This window comes from Rhinolophus sinicus, linkage group LG12, assembly GCF_036562045.2.
Source record: "Rhinolophus sinicus isolate RSC01 linkage group LG12, ASM3656204v1, whole genome shotgun sequence".
NCBI classification, from domain to species: Eukaryota; Metazoa; Chordata; class Mammalia; order Chiroptera; family Rhinolophidae; genus Rhinolophus; species Rhinolophus sinicus.
Genome location: NC_133761.1, coordinates 52871114 through 52886375, shown reverse-complemented (window position 1 = coordinate 52886375; position 15262 = coordinate 52871114). Strand labels below are relative to the sequence as shown.

General features: G+C 50.4%; 1 protein-coding gene across 2 annotated transcripts in view; it reads right to left on the bottom strand.

Moving 5' to 3' along the window:
* Nucleotides 1-5623: 5623 nt before the first annotated feature.
* KIF26B (kinesin family member 26B) overlaps nt 5624-15262 on the bottom strand; it is a 402861-nt gene continuing 393222 nt past the window's right edge. For both annotated transcript variants that reach the window (XM_019730870.2, XM_019730871.2), the window contains 3 exons: nt 9588-9790; nt 8929-9079; nt 5624-6289 (listed from right to left, as the gene is read on the bottom strand). In XM_019730870.2, coding sequence (XP_019586429.2) covers nt 6141-6289; nt 8929-9079; nt 9588-9790 — 503 coding nt within the window. In that variant the 3' untranslated portion in view covers nt 5624-6140. The remainder of the gene's footprint in view (nt 6290-8928; nt 9080-9587; nt 9791-15262) is intronic.

The following is a 15262-nucleotide window of genomic DNA, read 5'->3' as shown; positions in this document are numbered from 1 at the left end:
CAGATAAGCATATTTATATATACATACGTACATGACGAGAGCTGAAGGAACCACAAACATCACTGAGCACGACGTCCTCATTTTACAGATTAGAAAACGGAGTTCTAGAGACATCAGGTAGGACTATTGTCAAACTGGAACTAGAACTCAGGTTTTCTGTCCTATGCCCGCCCACCACATCACAGACCTTCAGTGCACATACATCCGCCCTGTGCACACACACACACACACACACACACACACATACACGTCAGTACATAGGTGTGATGTGTGCTCACCTGTGCACACACCTGGTGCAACAGCATCTCGTGGGAGGAATCCGAGATGCTGGACTCGAGTCCCAATTCTGCTCTGAAACTACTCTGTGAACTTGGGTCACTGTGACTGCTGATTTCAGTTTCGTCATCTACAAACGATTACCCCCAGCTCCTTCCTATATGAGCTCTAAATTCTTCAAAGCACTTCCCATCAGTCATACCATTTTCTCTTTACACCATCCCAGAAGGGCAGCTATTATGACCCGCAATCTCCCACGGGGAGCCTGAGGTTCAGCAACGCGAAGCAACTTGCCCAGGTTTGCATAGCGAGTGAGGAAGCCAGGCCTGAAACCCATTTCCTCACTCCCAGCTCAAGGCTTTTTCTCCGAGGTTTAGCTGCCTCTCAAATGAGACTACTGACCCCAGCCCCTCCCTGCCCCTGGAGACCCAGTGAGGGGACAGATGCCTTAAGTATTATGGGTTGTAAGACTCACTAAAGTGCTTTGGTTTCTCCAGAAAACAAACAAACAGGTACTATAGCTATCCAACGTAAGGAACCCTAGTTGCTTTTCTAGACCCCCTTCAGGAGCTCCAGGGGGTGGGAGGGGGATCTTAGGGAAATGTGGGAACCTAATACTGGTCGCATTTTTTCTGATTTTAGCCTTGAACCAGCAGGCAGAGGCCACCGAGGCTGATGTCCAAGCCCATTGTCATCAAATTCAAAATGAAGGGACCTTTTCCCCTTTAGCTACTTACCATAGAAGGGCAAGTAGATTTTGAACTCAGCCCTATACCTTGAGGACTGGACCCTAAACCCTAGTCTCCTGATTGATTTATGTTTTCTCCCCCAGCCCATTTCTGCACTGACAGACTTCGCTAGCGTGAGGGAAAAGAACCACCACAGACAGACCCACCACACTTACACGTCGCTGCATGGCACTTGGCTAGCCTTCCAACCATGATGTACAAATAAATTATAAACCACAAGCAATGGTATAAAACAACATCCTGAGTTTACAACTAAGTTACAACTTCTTCATAAATTGAGTGTGACAATATGAGATGTTGGATAGTAGTATGGCAGATGAAAAAATGACCCTTTTTAGTTCTGAAGGTAAGTTCTGTGTCTACATAGAAGACATGGGTATTTCGGCTCTCACCCCAACGCTCATGGATACAGGGCACAGCTCTCTTTCAAGAATGTCCATTGTATGTAATGAAGGCTTGACCCTGTCCCAAGCACTACTCTATGTCCACTGTTGTGACATCGCTTCTGGTTCTGAGTAGGGCCACCCAAAAGCAGAATGTGTGTGTTTAGGGATGGATAGTCTAGCTCCCAAGAATTTTCAAGAAAACTTTTTTTGAGAAGATGACCTTGAGTTATGAGAATTTCTCCTGGATTAGAAGTATGCTTTTATCTGGAAACGATAAGCAGTTTGTAAGAGGACAAAAATACATAGTCTGTCGAGAAGATTGCTAAGTGGCACAGTTTTATGAGTTTTTACCCATTGATGTTGGTAGGTATTTGCTGGAGGAGGAGAAAAATATATTACAATCCAGAGGAACACTGTATTTCTACCACCTGTGTCCTGACCATCTCCCCCCCAAATTTCAGACCATGGATTGGCAGTGTCAGTGAAGCTGACTGTCTGCTTTTGCTTCTTTTGGCCCCGAGGGAAGTGGGCTGCACTGGCCTTTGTTGGCTCACATATGGCAGCTTTGAAGAGCGGCCCTCTGTCCTGGGCCGCACAGCATCAGCGAGTTGCCAATAGTACTTGAACCTGTTTCTTACTGGCATGGTTTCAGGATGTAAAACACACTGCCTTTATAAGGGAGGAAGTCTCTCAGTGTATGTTCCAAGAGTGGGCCTATCAATAGCCCAGCACAAAGAGCAAGGAGTAAACTCATGAATTCTTCTGGTTTCAATTTTGAAATCAACTCTTCTTTAGTCATTTCTCTTACAGTCTCAAATGCTTTTTAGAATAAGGAACTTAACAGGATTCACTGCATCGTTATTTTGAAAGCCTCGATTACAGGTCAGTCACGGCCGACGACGTAAGCAGCTGTGTGTAGAACCAGGTTAACTGTGTCGGCTCTTGCAGGCCTTTCCTTCTAACCCAAGGAACCCAGGTCGGATGTCTGCTTTCAAATACTAACACCTGATGAATGCTTGTGGGTGAAGCCAAATTCATGATTAGCATTAGAATCGAAGCCCCAAGAAGGGAAATCTGAGAACCAGCACAGGGGTCTGTGTGTGTGTGTGTGTGTGTGTGTGTGTGTGTGTGTGTGTGTGTGAGATATCTGGTATTTGTGGCTATGGTGAAGCCACTGCAACCTTCCGTGAACACAGACTTCAAGGTTAAAGCTAATTTATGACAAAATGGCTGCCGTGTCTCCCACTTGGGGCTGCGTGGCTTTTTAACCCCCCCCCCCCCCCGCTTCTGTACCCTCCCCAGCTTGCGGTCCCTTGTATGATCCCCACCTGTGTGGGACCGACCTCTGCATTTACACCTCAAGTTCCTCATGCTCAGAATAGCAATTAGAGATAAAACGGCAGGTGGGGTTCCAATTTCAAACCTGAAAGAGATGAAAGCTAGCAACAGCTTCCTCGTGACGTGGCGGGGAATTCAAGGACAAGAAGATCAAAGGGTGCAGCGCTCAGGTGCGGACCGGAAGTCCAGGAGAACACAAACTATCGCCGGCTGCAGCATGAAATGCCATCATGAAATGCAATATGGATTTACTCCAGCCAATAACATCACCGTGTCCCATTTTTGGGTGAGTTTTGTTCTGCTGCTAAGGCTTCCACCTCACGCTAAACAATTTGGAGAAGGGGGCAGATTTCAGACAAGGAATTAAGGCTTCTGTGTCTATATGTTAATTTCAAATCAACCTTTCTCTTGTCCCTTGCTTTGTGGATAACCAAACGGAAATGGGTTCTTTGACATTCTCTTTGCCTTCTTGGTTGTCTGTCACCAAAACCAAAAGGAGACCTGGGCCTGCCTCACACTGATCATGAGAGGAGGCTGAATTCTGCAGTTATGGGGATGGCTTCCGAAAGGTTGGCCGGACCTGCTTCTCTCGGTGCCTAAGGATCAACTCATAGGGAGAACCAGGAACAAGCATATCCTAGAATAAAATTCATGATTGTTTCACATGGTTAATCAGCAATTGGTACGTTAATATGTTTGCAGTTTACTTAGGTTTGAGAAATGGACCTGCACGCAGGCTGTCCTACACCACAGCCGACAGCTTGTGGCTTGGCGTCTTGGGGAAGCCGAGCTGACTTGGCAAGACAGTTCCTGGCTTCATTCAACCCTTTTACTGCCTCATAAACTTGCTACAAATGGATGGAAGCAGGTTTAGGAAGGAGGCCAGCCGAGGCCACTCCCCTAGGAAAGATTCTACTGATGAGATTTTAAATCTCTGCAGATGCTTCCACTTAGTCTCACTCCAGGGAAGGCTCCAGGGCCCCATGGCTCCCCTGCTATGAAGTCAGCTCTGCATGGTGGCCTCGGGCTAGGGAAGATGTGCCAGGGGCAAAAACTAAGTCTACTGATTGCTAATCAAGTGAATTGGTTTCCAACAAAGACTAGAATACTCACCTTTGACAACCCCCAAATCAAAGGCTTTTCAAGAAGTAACATTAAAGTGGATTTCAGACCAACAAAGGGTTGACAAATGGAAAACTCAAACTCAAAGAGACTGGGACTCCTTGGGGTCAAGAAGCTTCCATAATGTTGCTGTCTTCACCCAAGGGCTGAGACCAGATGTGTACAAGAGCCTTGGCTGGCCCTGCAGAAGGGGGTTCAGGTTGAAAAGATGGGGAAGCCCTGCTCCCCAAGGAGACAGATGCACCTGATAAACTAGAGGGGCAAACGGTCCATTATGGAGTAACCTCTCACCACATTTTGGCCCGTTCGGCTCTTGGATGTATTTCCCCCATGTGCTCCTCTGCATAGGAGCAGGCTTTTACAGTCTGCAAAGCTGGACTTGTCACTCACAGGGCCTCCTGTCTATGGGGCTGACTTCCCAGAGCGAATGGGGCCCTCTGTGCCCTGAGCTGACCAGGAAAGGATAGGGTACCATGACACTCACAAGACATTGGTTCCTACAGAGTTCGGCTGAGTTGTGCTGGCTGTTTAGCCAGCTGTGTGGGGCCACCTGTGTCCAGAGGATCACTGACAAAAAAATGGAAAGTTTCTTCTTCCTTGGGGAGCCCTGGGGCTGAGGGGTTGGTTAGCAGGGACTGCCAAGCCGGGAAATAGGCTCGTGAGATATGCTGCTTTTGAGGGCAGAAACGAACAGTGCTCTGTAAAACCCCGAGCACCTCATCAGTGGGTTGGCCACAGGGCCCTAACCTGGAAGGTAGGACACACCCCTGCTGCCCCACAGCACTCGACCACTCTGTGCCTTGGGTTTCCATCACTAAAATGGGCATAATGAGCCCTTAGGGAAGTGAGGCAAGAATGAACATGTTAACTGGAGGATGAGGTCCAAAGTACCTGGGAGCCAAGACCTGAACACCCACATGCATAAAATTCAGTGCTCTGCTGCTGCAGGGGTGTGTGGTATGTGACAGGAGACCTCCCTCTGCCGTTAGGTGCCAGGGCTGCGGGGCAAGATGGTCCTTTCTTGGGATGGAGGCTTTGGAACTTGGGAGAACTGCAACTTCTTCCATCTCAGCAGGACTCTGGACGTGAGAAAACCTGTGCAATCCCAACATCTGTTCTTGTTCTAAACCAACACTCATCTCTGAGTGCATATAAGCCCGAGGACGTCTCTAAACTGGGAGCAATCCCCCGCTCTAATAAATTCGCCAAACTAGAGAACAAAATCATGGCTCTGGTGAATTGGTTCAAGCTGTCAATCCAGAGTCTTTGGAATAAAAATGAATACGAAAAATGTTTTGAGGGTCCTGAAAGCCCTGGATTTGTGGGGAAAGGAACCCGTACATGTGTCAGGACTTGGAGGGAAAACTGAATACAGAACAAAGGACATATGGGGCCCAGCTCAGAAAGCCTCCTAACCCCTTAAAGATGCAGCCGCTGTCTCCTCTTCCGTTCTCTCAAGCTCATGTACACCTACTCCAGGGTCAACCTGCTGACCGGGCCCAGGGAGAGGTGAAAGCGAATGCCACCTGCTGCTCCAGCCTCCTTTGGACATACTGGCTTGTGCCAGTGAAGTGTCCATGTTCTGTTTGAGTGGCCTTACCAGAAGAACCTTAAAAGACAGTTAACATTTATTCATACGCAATACTGATCAGGAAATAGCGCTACAAACACAACTTAGGAAGAGCCAGTCAGAAATAGGAGAAGACACCAAGAGGACACGAGCTGTAAATAACATTTCCACAATGTGTTTGATTTTCTTTTTTGTTTGTTTTGTTGTTTGCGTTGCGACTAGCACCATCTGTACACAAGAAAGTATGAACATAAATGTTTGGATAATAATAAAGATTTGCAAGGCACTTAATCAGTCATTCTGGGTAATTCTCATTGTTTTGCTTCAGCTTGCAACAGCAATCCCACGTCCACCTTAGCCCTTTCTCAGAAAACCAGGAGAAGAGTGAGGTCTCTTTTGCCAGCAGTTCTTATGTACAAACAAATTCTTGAAAGTTCCTCAAAGTGCTTTTTCAGTCTCACGGGGCTTCCACATCCCTTGGGCTTCCCACCGTTTTCTCCTCCCATGCGTGTCTGGTGTTTGCACCTTTCCTACAGAAAACAAAAGAAAAACCGCCTTCCGCTCAACGTCACTCCACACTTGCCACCAACCTTCATCCTCATTCTGTGGTCTCTGAGCTCCGCCAGCACCGGGCCGGTGGTGCGTGTGACTGGCTCTGGGGTTGCGGGGACCAGGGGCCCGGCAGGGGGCGGGCTCTCTTCACCGGCGCCGGGAGGTGATGTCGAAGCACGTGATCAGCATGAGGTGGGCCTTGCAGAAGTTGACGCGGCTCTCCAGGCGCTCCGTCACGCACTCCAGCGCTTCCAGGTACTCCAGAGAATCCAGCTCCCAAACCTGTTCCAGGTCAACTGCAAAGGAGGACAAGCTGATGAAGACGTGAGCGAGGGGGGAAAGGAGCTGACTGTGCGGCCAGGGTCCAGCCTGCCACGCCCACACCTGCCCCTCTCTGGGAAGGGCTTGCTGTCCCCTCCTGCCTGTCACTCTGCCTCTCGCAGGTTCGGAGTAGAATACTGTTAGCTACCTGCCATTAGACAGGGGGCCCAGCATGGCGAGCAAGACGTAGATTGCAGCCGGGACGACAGGGAACGCCCCAGAATCCATGGCCATTTGACTCCCAGGTGGGCGACACCCAACCTGCTGGCACGGCTTCCTGAGACGTAAAGTGAAAGTCCTAACTGCCCCTCTGCCTGCCCTCCCTAAGTGGAGTTGCCAAGAAGAATAAAATGAAAACAAGAAAACGAATGGGAACGTGGTCTGACAACATGCTGTAGACATAAGGGTTGGTCCCCCATGTGACTTCTTTGTACAGGAGAGTTCACTGCCATCCAGAGGAGCGAGGTGCCCTGCTCAGGGTTACACAGGTCATAAGGACTAGGGCTGGGAATGAGGCCGAGGACTTCTGAATATCAGTCTATCATTCAAAAAAACAACAAAACAAAAATCCACCCTGCACCAATTACATCAGGCTATATGACCGAACCACCTCAAAAGGGGCATCAGAATTAAAAAATAAAAATACAAAGGATGCCAGCACACATTTTCTACGCCAATGCCCGGGCTATTACCCACACCCAGGCCGTGGTCTGCATGCAGCCTCATTGGTATTTATTGGGTCATTCCTGATTCCATTCATCTTAAGGAACCAATCCATCTTTCTCCTCCACGCGGCCTTCTGGGCGTCCCTTTTCTCAGCATCAAAACCCACTGATTCCTGACATGCACAAAGGCATGAAGCAGACGAGTTTCTCCTGGGCAAAAATGTGACTTTGTGAGATGAAGACAATTTTCAAGCCTGCCTTAGGCATAAACAGCTCTCAAAAAGTAAAATTTTAATGATAACAGTAAAAATGAAGGGGCACCGCCCGAATGGCCGCCCAGGGATCTTACAGTGCCTGGGGATTCGTGACAGAAGGAGAAGGGCATCCACAGCTGGGAGAGAAATGGCCGCAGGCTCCCTGTGTGTGCCGCGGTCGGACACTGGTTCTTGCCCTCGTGTCCTGTCTGCCTCATCAGTGCCTCGGAGGAAAATGCCCTCGAGAGCAGGAGTCCATGCCTTTGTCCAGATTCCTCACAGAGGACCTAAGTCGGTGTGTCATGCAAGAAGGCCCTCAGGAAACGTCTCCGGTTGAGAACATCTGTTCAGCTGAAGTCTGGGCTGATGGTAATAATACTAACAACTACCAGGTACTGAGCTCTCATCATGGGCCAAGCAGTTGGAAAGCACACTTGACCGATAGTACCTGGCTCGCTCCTCACAACAACCCTATTCAGTAGGTACTTTTATGCATCCCATTTCACAGTTAAGGCAATCAAGGCTCAGAGAGGTTAAGTGTCTTACCCAAGGCCCCCCAGCTAACCAGCATCCCCGATGGGTTTGCATGACTCTGGTCATGGCCGCAAATGGCATATCTCAACATGATAGTCTGCGTCACAGATTGGTCACAAGAGCCCAATGAGGTATGCACGGGGGCGTTACGACCTCATTCTTATGGAAAGGAAACTGCTGGAAGACAGATTTTTATAAGTGGTAGGGCCCAGCTCAGAGGCTGACAGAGCCTGTCGCTTTCTTGTTCCCCAGTGTCATTTCACTCTATATTTCCTAAAGCCTCAGACCCTGCCTGCCGTGCACCTTCCACTGGCCAGAGAACACTGGCGAAGGTGATGTGATGTTTTGGGGGGCAGTTGTGAAAAGAGGGAAGCACAGGGAAGGCGGAAGGGCTGGAGAGTAGAGCCGGAGAGAGCTGGACAGGAAAAGGAGGTAAAGGAATTTTAAAGGCAAGAATGCATCTTATTCCACATAGTAAGTCTTCGCACACTGGGTCTCATGTCAGTGTAATAGTTGGGACCAGATTGGAGCTTTATTTTGTGGTAAGTGGAAGGGTTAGGAACAAATAAATACGAGGCAATTGAATCCGTCTTTCAAAGACAGCAAAATTGTTCTGAATTGTTATTCGATGGCTACTGTCATCCTAGGCTTTCTATTAAATGGAAATAACCCGGTGAATGTTATTTTTTTTTCCACTCAAAAGTGTTTTTCTTGCTTTCTGGATCCTCAGTGAGGCTTTTCTAGGATTGTGCCATCTACCCTGTTAAGACCTCCATAAATTCTTGTCTATTTCAGGCTAGATATGCAATATGATCTTGTGGCCCAGGAGCAGTTTGTAATGTAGCCTTCGTGTCTGTCTGGGTGATCTTCTGCCACACGCAGGGGGAAAATCTCATTTGCAGGTTCCTTGGACTGAGACACAAAAGAATCTTACAAGAGCAACGCTCACCACCCCGTGCTGCCCCCACCAATCCCATCTGCCCTCCCCCTACCCGAGTGGGGTTGCACGCTCAGGGCAAGTGTCTCCATTTGATGGGCATCAGAGGCCCTGGGAGTCAGACACAGGCACCATCTGTGTCCGGATCACCCTGGCTCGCATACCAGACTGTTTAGCTGGTGAACCCCGTAGTCGCAGGGATGCAAATGAACCACGGGCCTTACATTCGCTGAGCCATTTGTTGGGATCCAGCATCAGATACTGTTTGGTCATCTCCAGCTCCTTCATTAGCCACTCGTACTTGGCTCGGACCTCGGCAATTCTCTGCTGGCGGTGCTCCAGAATCTTCAGCTTCGCGTTGAAGCACATGACCTCCTGGCAGGTAGACGAGAAGGAGAAACGGGTGGTGGTGAGAAGGGAAAAGAACCTTTAGCTCCCAGCCCGCTCCCAGCCCACTCCAAGAGGGTGCTCTTCTGGAAAGGGCTGCTTATGCATAGTCAGTGGAAAGGAGCTTGTCACTGGGAAGTTCTGGAGGGACCTGGGCCATCCCAGCCGAATTTCAGCTGTGACAGCTCAGACAACCCAACCACAGGGTAAGACTATGGAGGACATTGCTCAGATGGAGAAGGCAGCTGGTGTTCCAAGCTAGAGCCACAAAAGCCTGCAAGACTGCCAGCTCCCCAGCCTCTGAGCCTTGACCATGTTTCAGGCAGAGAAAGAGGGAGCTCCCTGAAGTCCTGTGCTGGCATCAGCCACGGCCTCCCACCCACACCAGAAGCCTGCTGCGGAGTCTCCCCGGGTCTCAGGCCCTTCTCAGGGGCACTGCCCCCATCCCTGCCCCGAGGACCTGCCGGGGAACCTGTGTGGGGCGGAGGTGGCTCACCTTGCTATTGCCCCCTCGTCGCCGCTGCAGCCGCTCCACGTCATCGATTTCATAGACTTTAATCTCAAAAGGTTCCCCGAGGCCCCTCTGGGCGCTGCGCAAGGGGCCGTCCACCCAGCGCACCGCCGCGCTGTTGGCGGGTTTCCTCACCGGGGAGGGGGTGTCAAGGGACAGCGCTGGGATGAGCCTCCGTCTCTGAGAACCTACGAGGGGGTAACTCTTTTTGAATTTCAGTTTTTAAAATATATGTTCTCTTGATGCAAACGGTTGGGGGATGACAGGCACCCGCACCCCAGGGGGGTCCGCGGCACAGAGGACGTTGAAACACCCACCTCCTGCCGCGCACCTCAAGCTTTCCACGCGGTTAAACACATTTAGGCTTTACCTCCAGAGGCTCGGGAAACCCCCGCCTCACCTTTAGAACCACCCCCAATCTCTACCTGTGAAATACACACACGCACACACGTGCACACGCACCAAAACACAGCGTGTAGAACTGCGAGCCACACTGGCCACGCCGTCAGCATGGAGATGTGCTTGGATGAGATTAAAGAGACGTTTGTGTTGGGAAAAAAGGGTCGTAGTGTTGGCATTGTAGTACCAGGAGTTCCGGAAAACACTATTTATTTACTGATAACGAGAATACTATGGAAAACTCTGATCATGTGCCCGGCCCGCCTCACCATGCTTTCCACATGGTAACAAGACACCCAGCTGCCCCCTCAGCCTGCTCTCCTTCTTCCTGGGCAAGAGGGACCCTGAGTTGTGGCAGAGCCCACAGCCCCCTGGAATGGAGGGCTTGCCCCTGTGTGGTATGTGCGACTGACTCTCCCACCAGCACAATACAAGCAGAAGTGTTACGTGCCGCTGCTAGAAAGTTTTTGTAAAGTGTGGGGGTCTGCTCTTCTCCTTTGTTCTGGATGAAATGTGGGCCTAATGGCTGGTCCACGAGATGAAGATTGTGAACAACCGAACAAAGCACAGAAGGAGCCTGGATTCCTGGCACTCTGGAGACTTTTTACATGATCACGTAACAGACTTTTTCTTTTTTTTTCCCAAAGACAATTTTTTAGAGCATTGTTAGGTTCACAGCAAAATTGAGAGGGGGGTACAGAGGTGTCCCATACACCCTCAGCCCTCACACAGGCACAACCTTCCCCACCACAAACATTCCCAGCAGAGAGGTACGTTTCTTGTAAGTGATAAGCCTACATCCACACATCAGGTCACCAAAGTCCATAGTTTACATTCTGACACATTCTAGGGGTTTGGGCAAATGTAGGATGACACGTATCCATCATTATAGCATCATACAGAGCATTTCCACTGCCCTAAATATGCCCTACAAAGACTTTTACATGAGATATAAATCTCTGTATTGTTACTGGGGAGTTTTCTGTCACAGGCAAACCTAGTATCTCATTGAATTCTCACAGAAGAGGAAACTAAGATATAAAGAACTTAAGTCACTTGCCCAAGGTCTCAGTGTTTCCTTGTTAAAAAGAAATCCACTGCCCACATTCTCCACCAAAATAGCAAAAATATCAGATAATAAATGATCCCCCAAAGGATGTATTGCGATTAAATACCACAGAACTCGGCACAGAGTAGCTGCTCCCTGAGCATCAATAATCGATTTGGGGAGATGAAAAACACACAGGAAGTAACTTGGGAAGTATAAAGAGCGATGCCATGCTGATTTGTGCCCTTAGGAGCAGGTCTAAAGAGGATTAGGACACCACAGGACTGGCAGGGCAGGGGACCCACTGCACCAAGCACCACCTTTTTTTTGACTGGTGGCACGAGTGAGTGAAGCCATGACCTGCCTTCTAAGCACAGGCCTAACCTTTTCATCCAGGTCTGGAAAGGAACTATCCCTTTCTTTGGGCGACTGTCTTGTTTGTTCCACTGGTTCTAGCTCCTCTCCCAGCAGGAGGTGGTGGGGCCGCTCCAGACCTGGCCCCTTGGAAGGGAAGCTTGGGCCTGAGAGGCTAGGTCATGCTGCTGCCTCACCCCAAAGAACAGCCACCTCCTGAGACACCGACCTGGCAGCGCCTTCTGAGGGCAAGGAGCATTTAGGAGACTTGCTTTCTCCTGGGAAGGAGGATGGTTGGGAAAGCTGATGCCATCCCAACAGGTTTATCCTGAAGCTGAAGGGAGCCTGATCTAATTTATTCCCAGGTGATATGTGGTCCCCTCCTGAGCTTGAGGAAAGAAGGTGGGTTTGCCTGAAGCCTTGGCTAGCTGAGTTCGGGCTTTATCTAATTCTGCCTTCCAATGAAATGGATAAAGGCACCATTCGAAGTCAGATCTGAGTGAGAATGAAGGGGAGTGAGCCATAGCTTTGCACCCCGTGGTTAGGCAGCCCTGAGAACAGGAAGGTTGCACAGTCCTGGTTTTGCTGGAGTGCCTGGAAGATGGGCAGCGGGCATCAGTGGGCTGCTCCTGGAAGTGTGGGGTCCTTACGGCACCGCTCACCACGGTGGTCAGAGCAGTCAGTGCCCTCTCTCCTCCACTCTCTCTCCATCCTCCTCCCTTCTGCTCCCCCTAATTCTAGCAGGTTCTGCCTGCCAAGTGCTGAGCCAGCATGGCCTGATGACCCTTCCAGAAAGAGACATTCTACTTTTCTCCAACTTTGAGAGACCTGCTGAGGCCAAGGAAAGCATCAAGTACCACAACCTCAGATGGAGAAAAAGAGCCAGACTTCTTTGAGGTGGAATAAGAGGGCCGAGACACCGGGCGGGATTCTCACTGTCTCCTCCAGGGAATCAGGACCAAGCAAAGCGCCCCATGGTGGCGGCAGTCCTGGCACCACCTGGCTGGTCAGGGCATGAGGGGGGCAGTGAGGGACGCTGAGTGCAGTTAATTTTCTCTGTGACGTATACCGTGTCATCTAGGCATCTGGGTTTCACGACTGATCTCACCCTATAGAGTCCAGATCTTTATCTTGCACACACACACACACACACACACACTGATTTATGAAACCAGGAAACATCATCCACTAGAGCAAAGTAAACGTCTGTCTCCCTAGCGTCCAAGACATTTACAATAAAAGTGAACCAGAGAACAGTTTTGTTTTGTTCTAAGTTCTGAGCAAGCTAGTTGGCTTTGAGCCAAGCGCTTTGCCTTGTGGGCCTTAGCTCCGGCCTCTGTGAGGTGGCGCTGCTGCAGAACCTCTGGGGATACTGAGGCACGGCCAGCATCAGCAGAGGGTGTTCAGTTCTCTGGCTGACAAAGGGGTGTGGGAAGCAGAGAGTCTGGGCATTCGGCAGGTGCAGACTGGGCCCTCGCCTCCCCGCAGCCCTCATTCCTCTGGGCGGCCAGCACTGGTGAAGGGCCTCCTGTGATGCTGTCTTCTCTGGGTTTGATAATGTGTCCTCAGACCCTAGTGAGGGTGACTAGTCCTGCTCCTCACCTCCCCCGATGCCGAGGACACATCAGGAAGCACCTCTCTAAAAGTGGTCCTAATGGAATGGGTCTCAGTGTTTGGGCCCCAGCTGGGGAAACATGTCAGGCATTTGTGATGACTCTTCCAAGGACCCGCTGGCATGAGACATAAGGGAGGAACTGAGCAGTGTCATGGGATGGGTGGTGTATTAGTGATCTATAGCTATGTAATAAATTACCCCAAACCTCGCAGCTAAAAAACAACAAACATTGATTCTCTCACACATTCCTGTGGGTCAGGAATCTGGAAGCAGCTCAGCTGGGTGGTTCTGGCTCAGGGTCCCTCGTGAGCTGCAGTCAAGCTATCAGATGGGGCTGCCATCATCGGAGGCCTTGATGGGCTGGAGCATCCACTTCTAAGCTCACTCACATGGCGGCTGGGCAGGCTTCAGTTCATTGACCCAGGAGCCTCTCCATACGGCTGTGTATGGCTGTCTCCAGAGCAAGAAAGGGCACCCAAGACGGAAGCAGCAGCGTCTTTTATAACCTAATCTTGACACTGACATCCCATCACTTCCGTCTCACTCTACTGGACACAGAGACCAGCCCTGTTACAGTATAGGAGGGGACTATTCAGGGTGTGGATACCAGGAGGCAGGAACCATTGGGGTCCACTTTGGAGTCTGGCTACCCCAGATGGGAAAATAGCTGGAACAAGGGCCACCATCTCTCTCCCTCCGATTCCCACTCCAGGGGATCAGGAGGGGAGTGGAGATCACCCTGACGGGGGAGATAGGAAGGTAACCAGCCCGAATAGACAATGACATTTCACGGGCTGCGATAGCTTAACAGAAATATCCTAAAGGCTATCTAATTCCCGTTGCCTTCTTTCCATGCTACCTTGCACCTTTCCACCTTCTTCACCACATCACTCCCTGCCAAGGGGAGAAGTGAGTACCTAAGGTTAAAGGGATTGGAGTCCAGGAGCGAGGCTTCCGTGTTCGGGTATCATGGCTTTTCTCAGAGTTTTGAATTTGGTTACCTGTACGTCCATTCCATGAATGAACGGATATCGAGCACGTCTTGTGCCGCCCACTGAGGAGCCCTTCCACCCTCTCTCATGCCTCCCACAGGTGCACTGCAAGCCTTGCTTAGAGTACAATGGGGAAAGCTGAGGACTAGGGCAGGGCACATGGTCAGACTAGAGGAAATGGCATTTAAGGCTGTGAAGGAAGTTTCAGAGGAAGAGACGGTGCCCTTGCTTTGCTCGGAAAGGCACAGAAAGCAATGGTGCCCACAAGCCATGCTATCACTGGGAGAAGCCTGGTCACAGGACCTTGTCTAGGTCCTCACATAGATGTGATTTCTTTGGTTTTCTGCATGCTCCGCCAGCTCCACCTCTCAAGCAGACGCTTCCAGCTTTCCGCCTGAGCCTAGTCTCTGCCAGTGACCGCTTCCTTCCAGTTGCTGGAAGGTCAGGGGGCATCCGTGGTAAGGAAGTTGTGGGGAAAGCACGTCAGCCGGGCAATGGTGGCATGGGGCCCTATTGGACACGGCCTGTCTGACTGGGGATCACACATCCTGAAACAGCCTCCTCCTGATGCCCGTGGGTCAGGATTCCTTCTTCTTCTCGATCAATCCCTGCTCATCAGCCCAGCACTCAATCCAGAGGGGCAGAAGTTGAGTGTATAAAAATACACTTAAGCTGATAGCCGCCAATATAGTTTTGCTATGTGAAATGGCCCCGATTCGACTTCAGAAAGTCAATGCTGGTGTTTTCATGAAACTTTCAACCAGGTTCCCTCTCCCTAAACAGAGGCTGAAACCACCCTCACCTTTTTAATACATGGAGGCCAGCTGCATGCATTAAAAGGGGCCACTGACCAGTCACAGCCCATCTCAGTCTGTCCTCTGTAGCACTGGTGGCTCAGGGGACAGGCCTGACATTGGGCTTTCCATTGGGGACACCACTGAGTCCAGACAGAAGTGCCCACACTGAGTTTGAAGATGCTGCCTCTTAGGTCAAATCTCAGGAAACAGGGCACGTGAGTGCTGACACCTCACAGCACTCCTCAGGGATGTGCTTCTGTCCACCCCCAAACTCCCACCCCCGAGAACCCATCACCATCCGCTTTCCCTCCACCACCCACTGTCTTCATTCTGATTCAAGGTACGGGCACTAGGAAGACAGAGAATCAGAACGCATAGTGCACTGACTTGAAAGGAACCAAAGACGTCAGAGATGAGAGGCAGAGAGAGAGGATCGATCTGTGCGGTTTTATTGA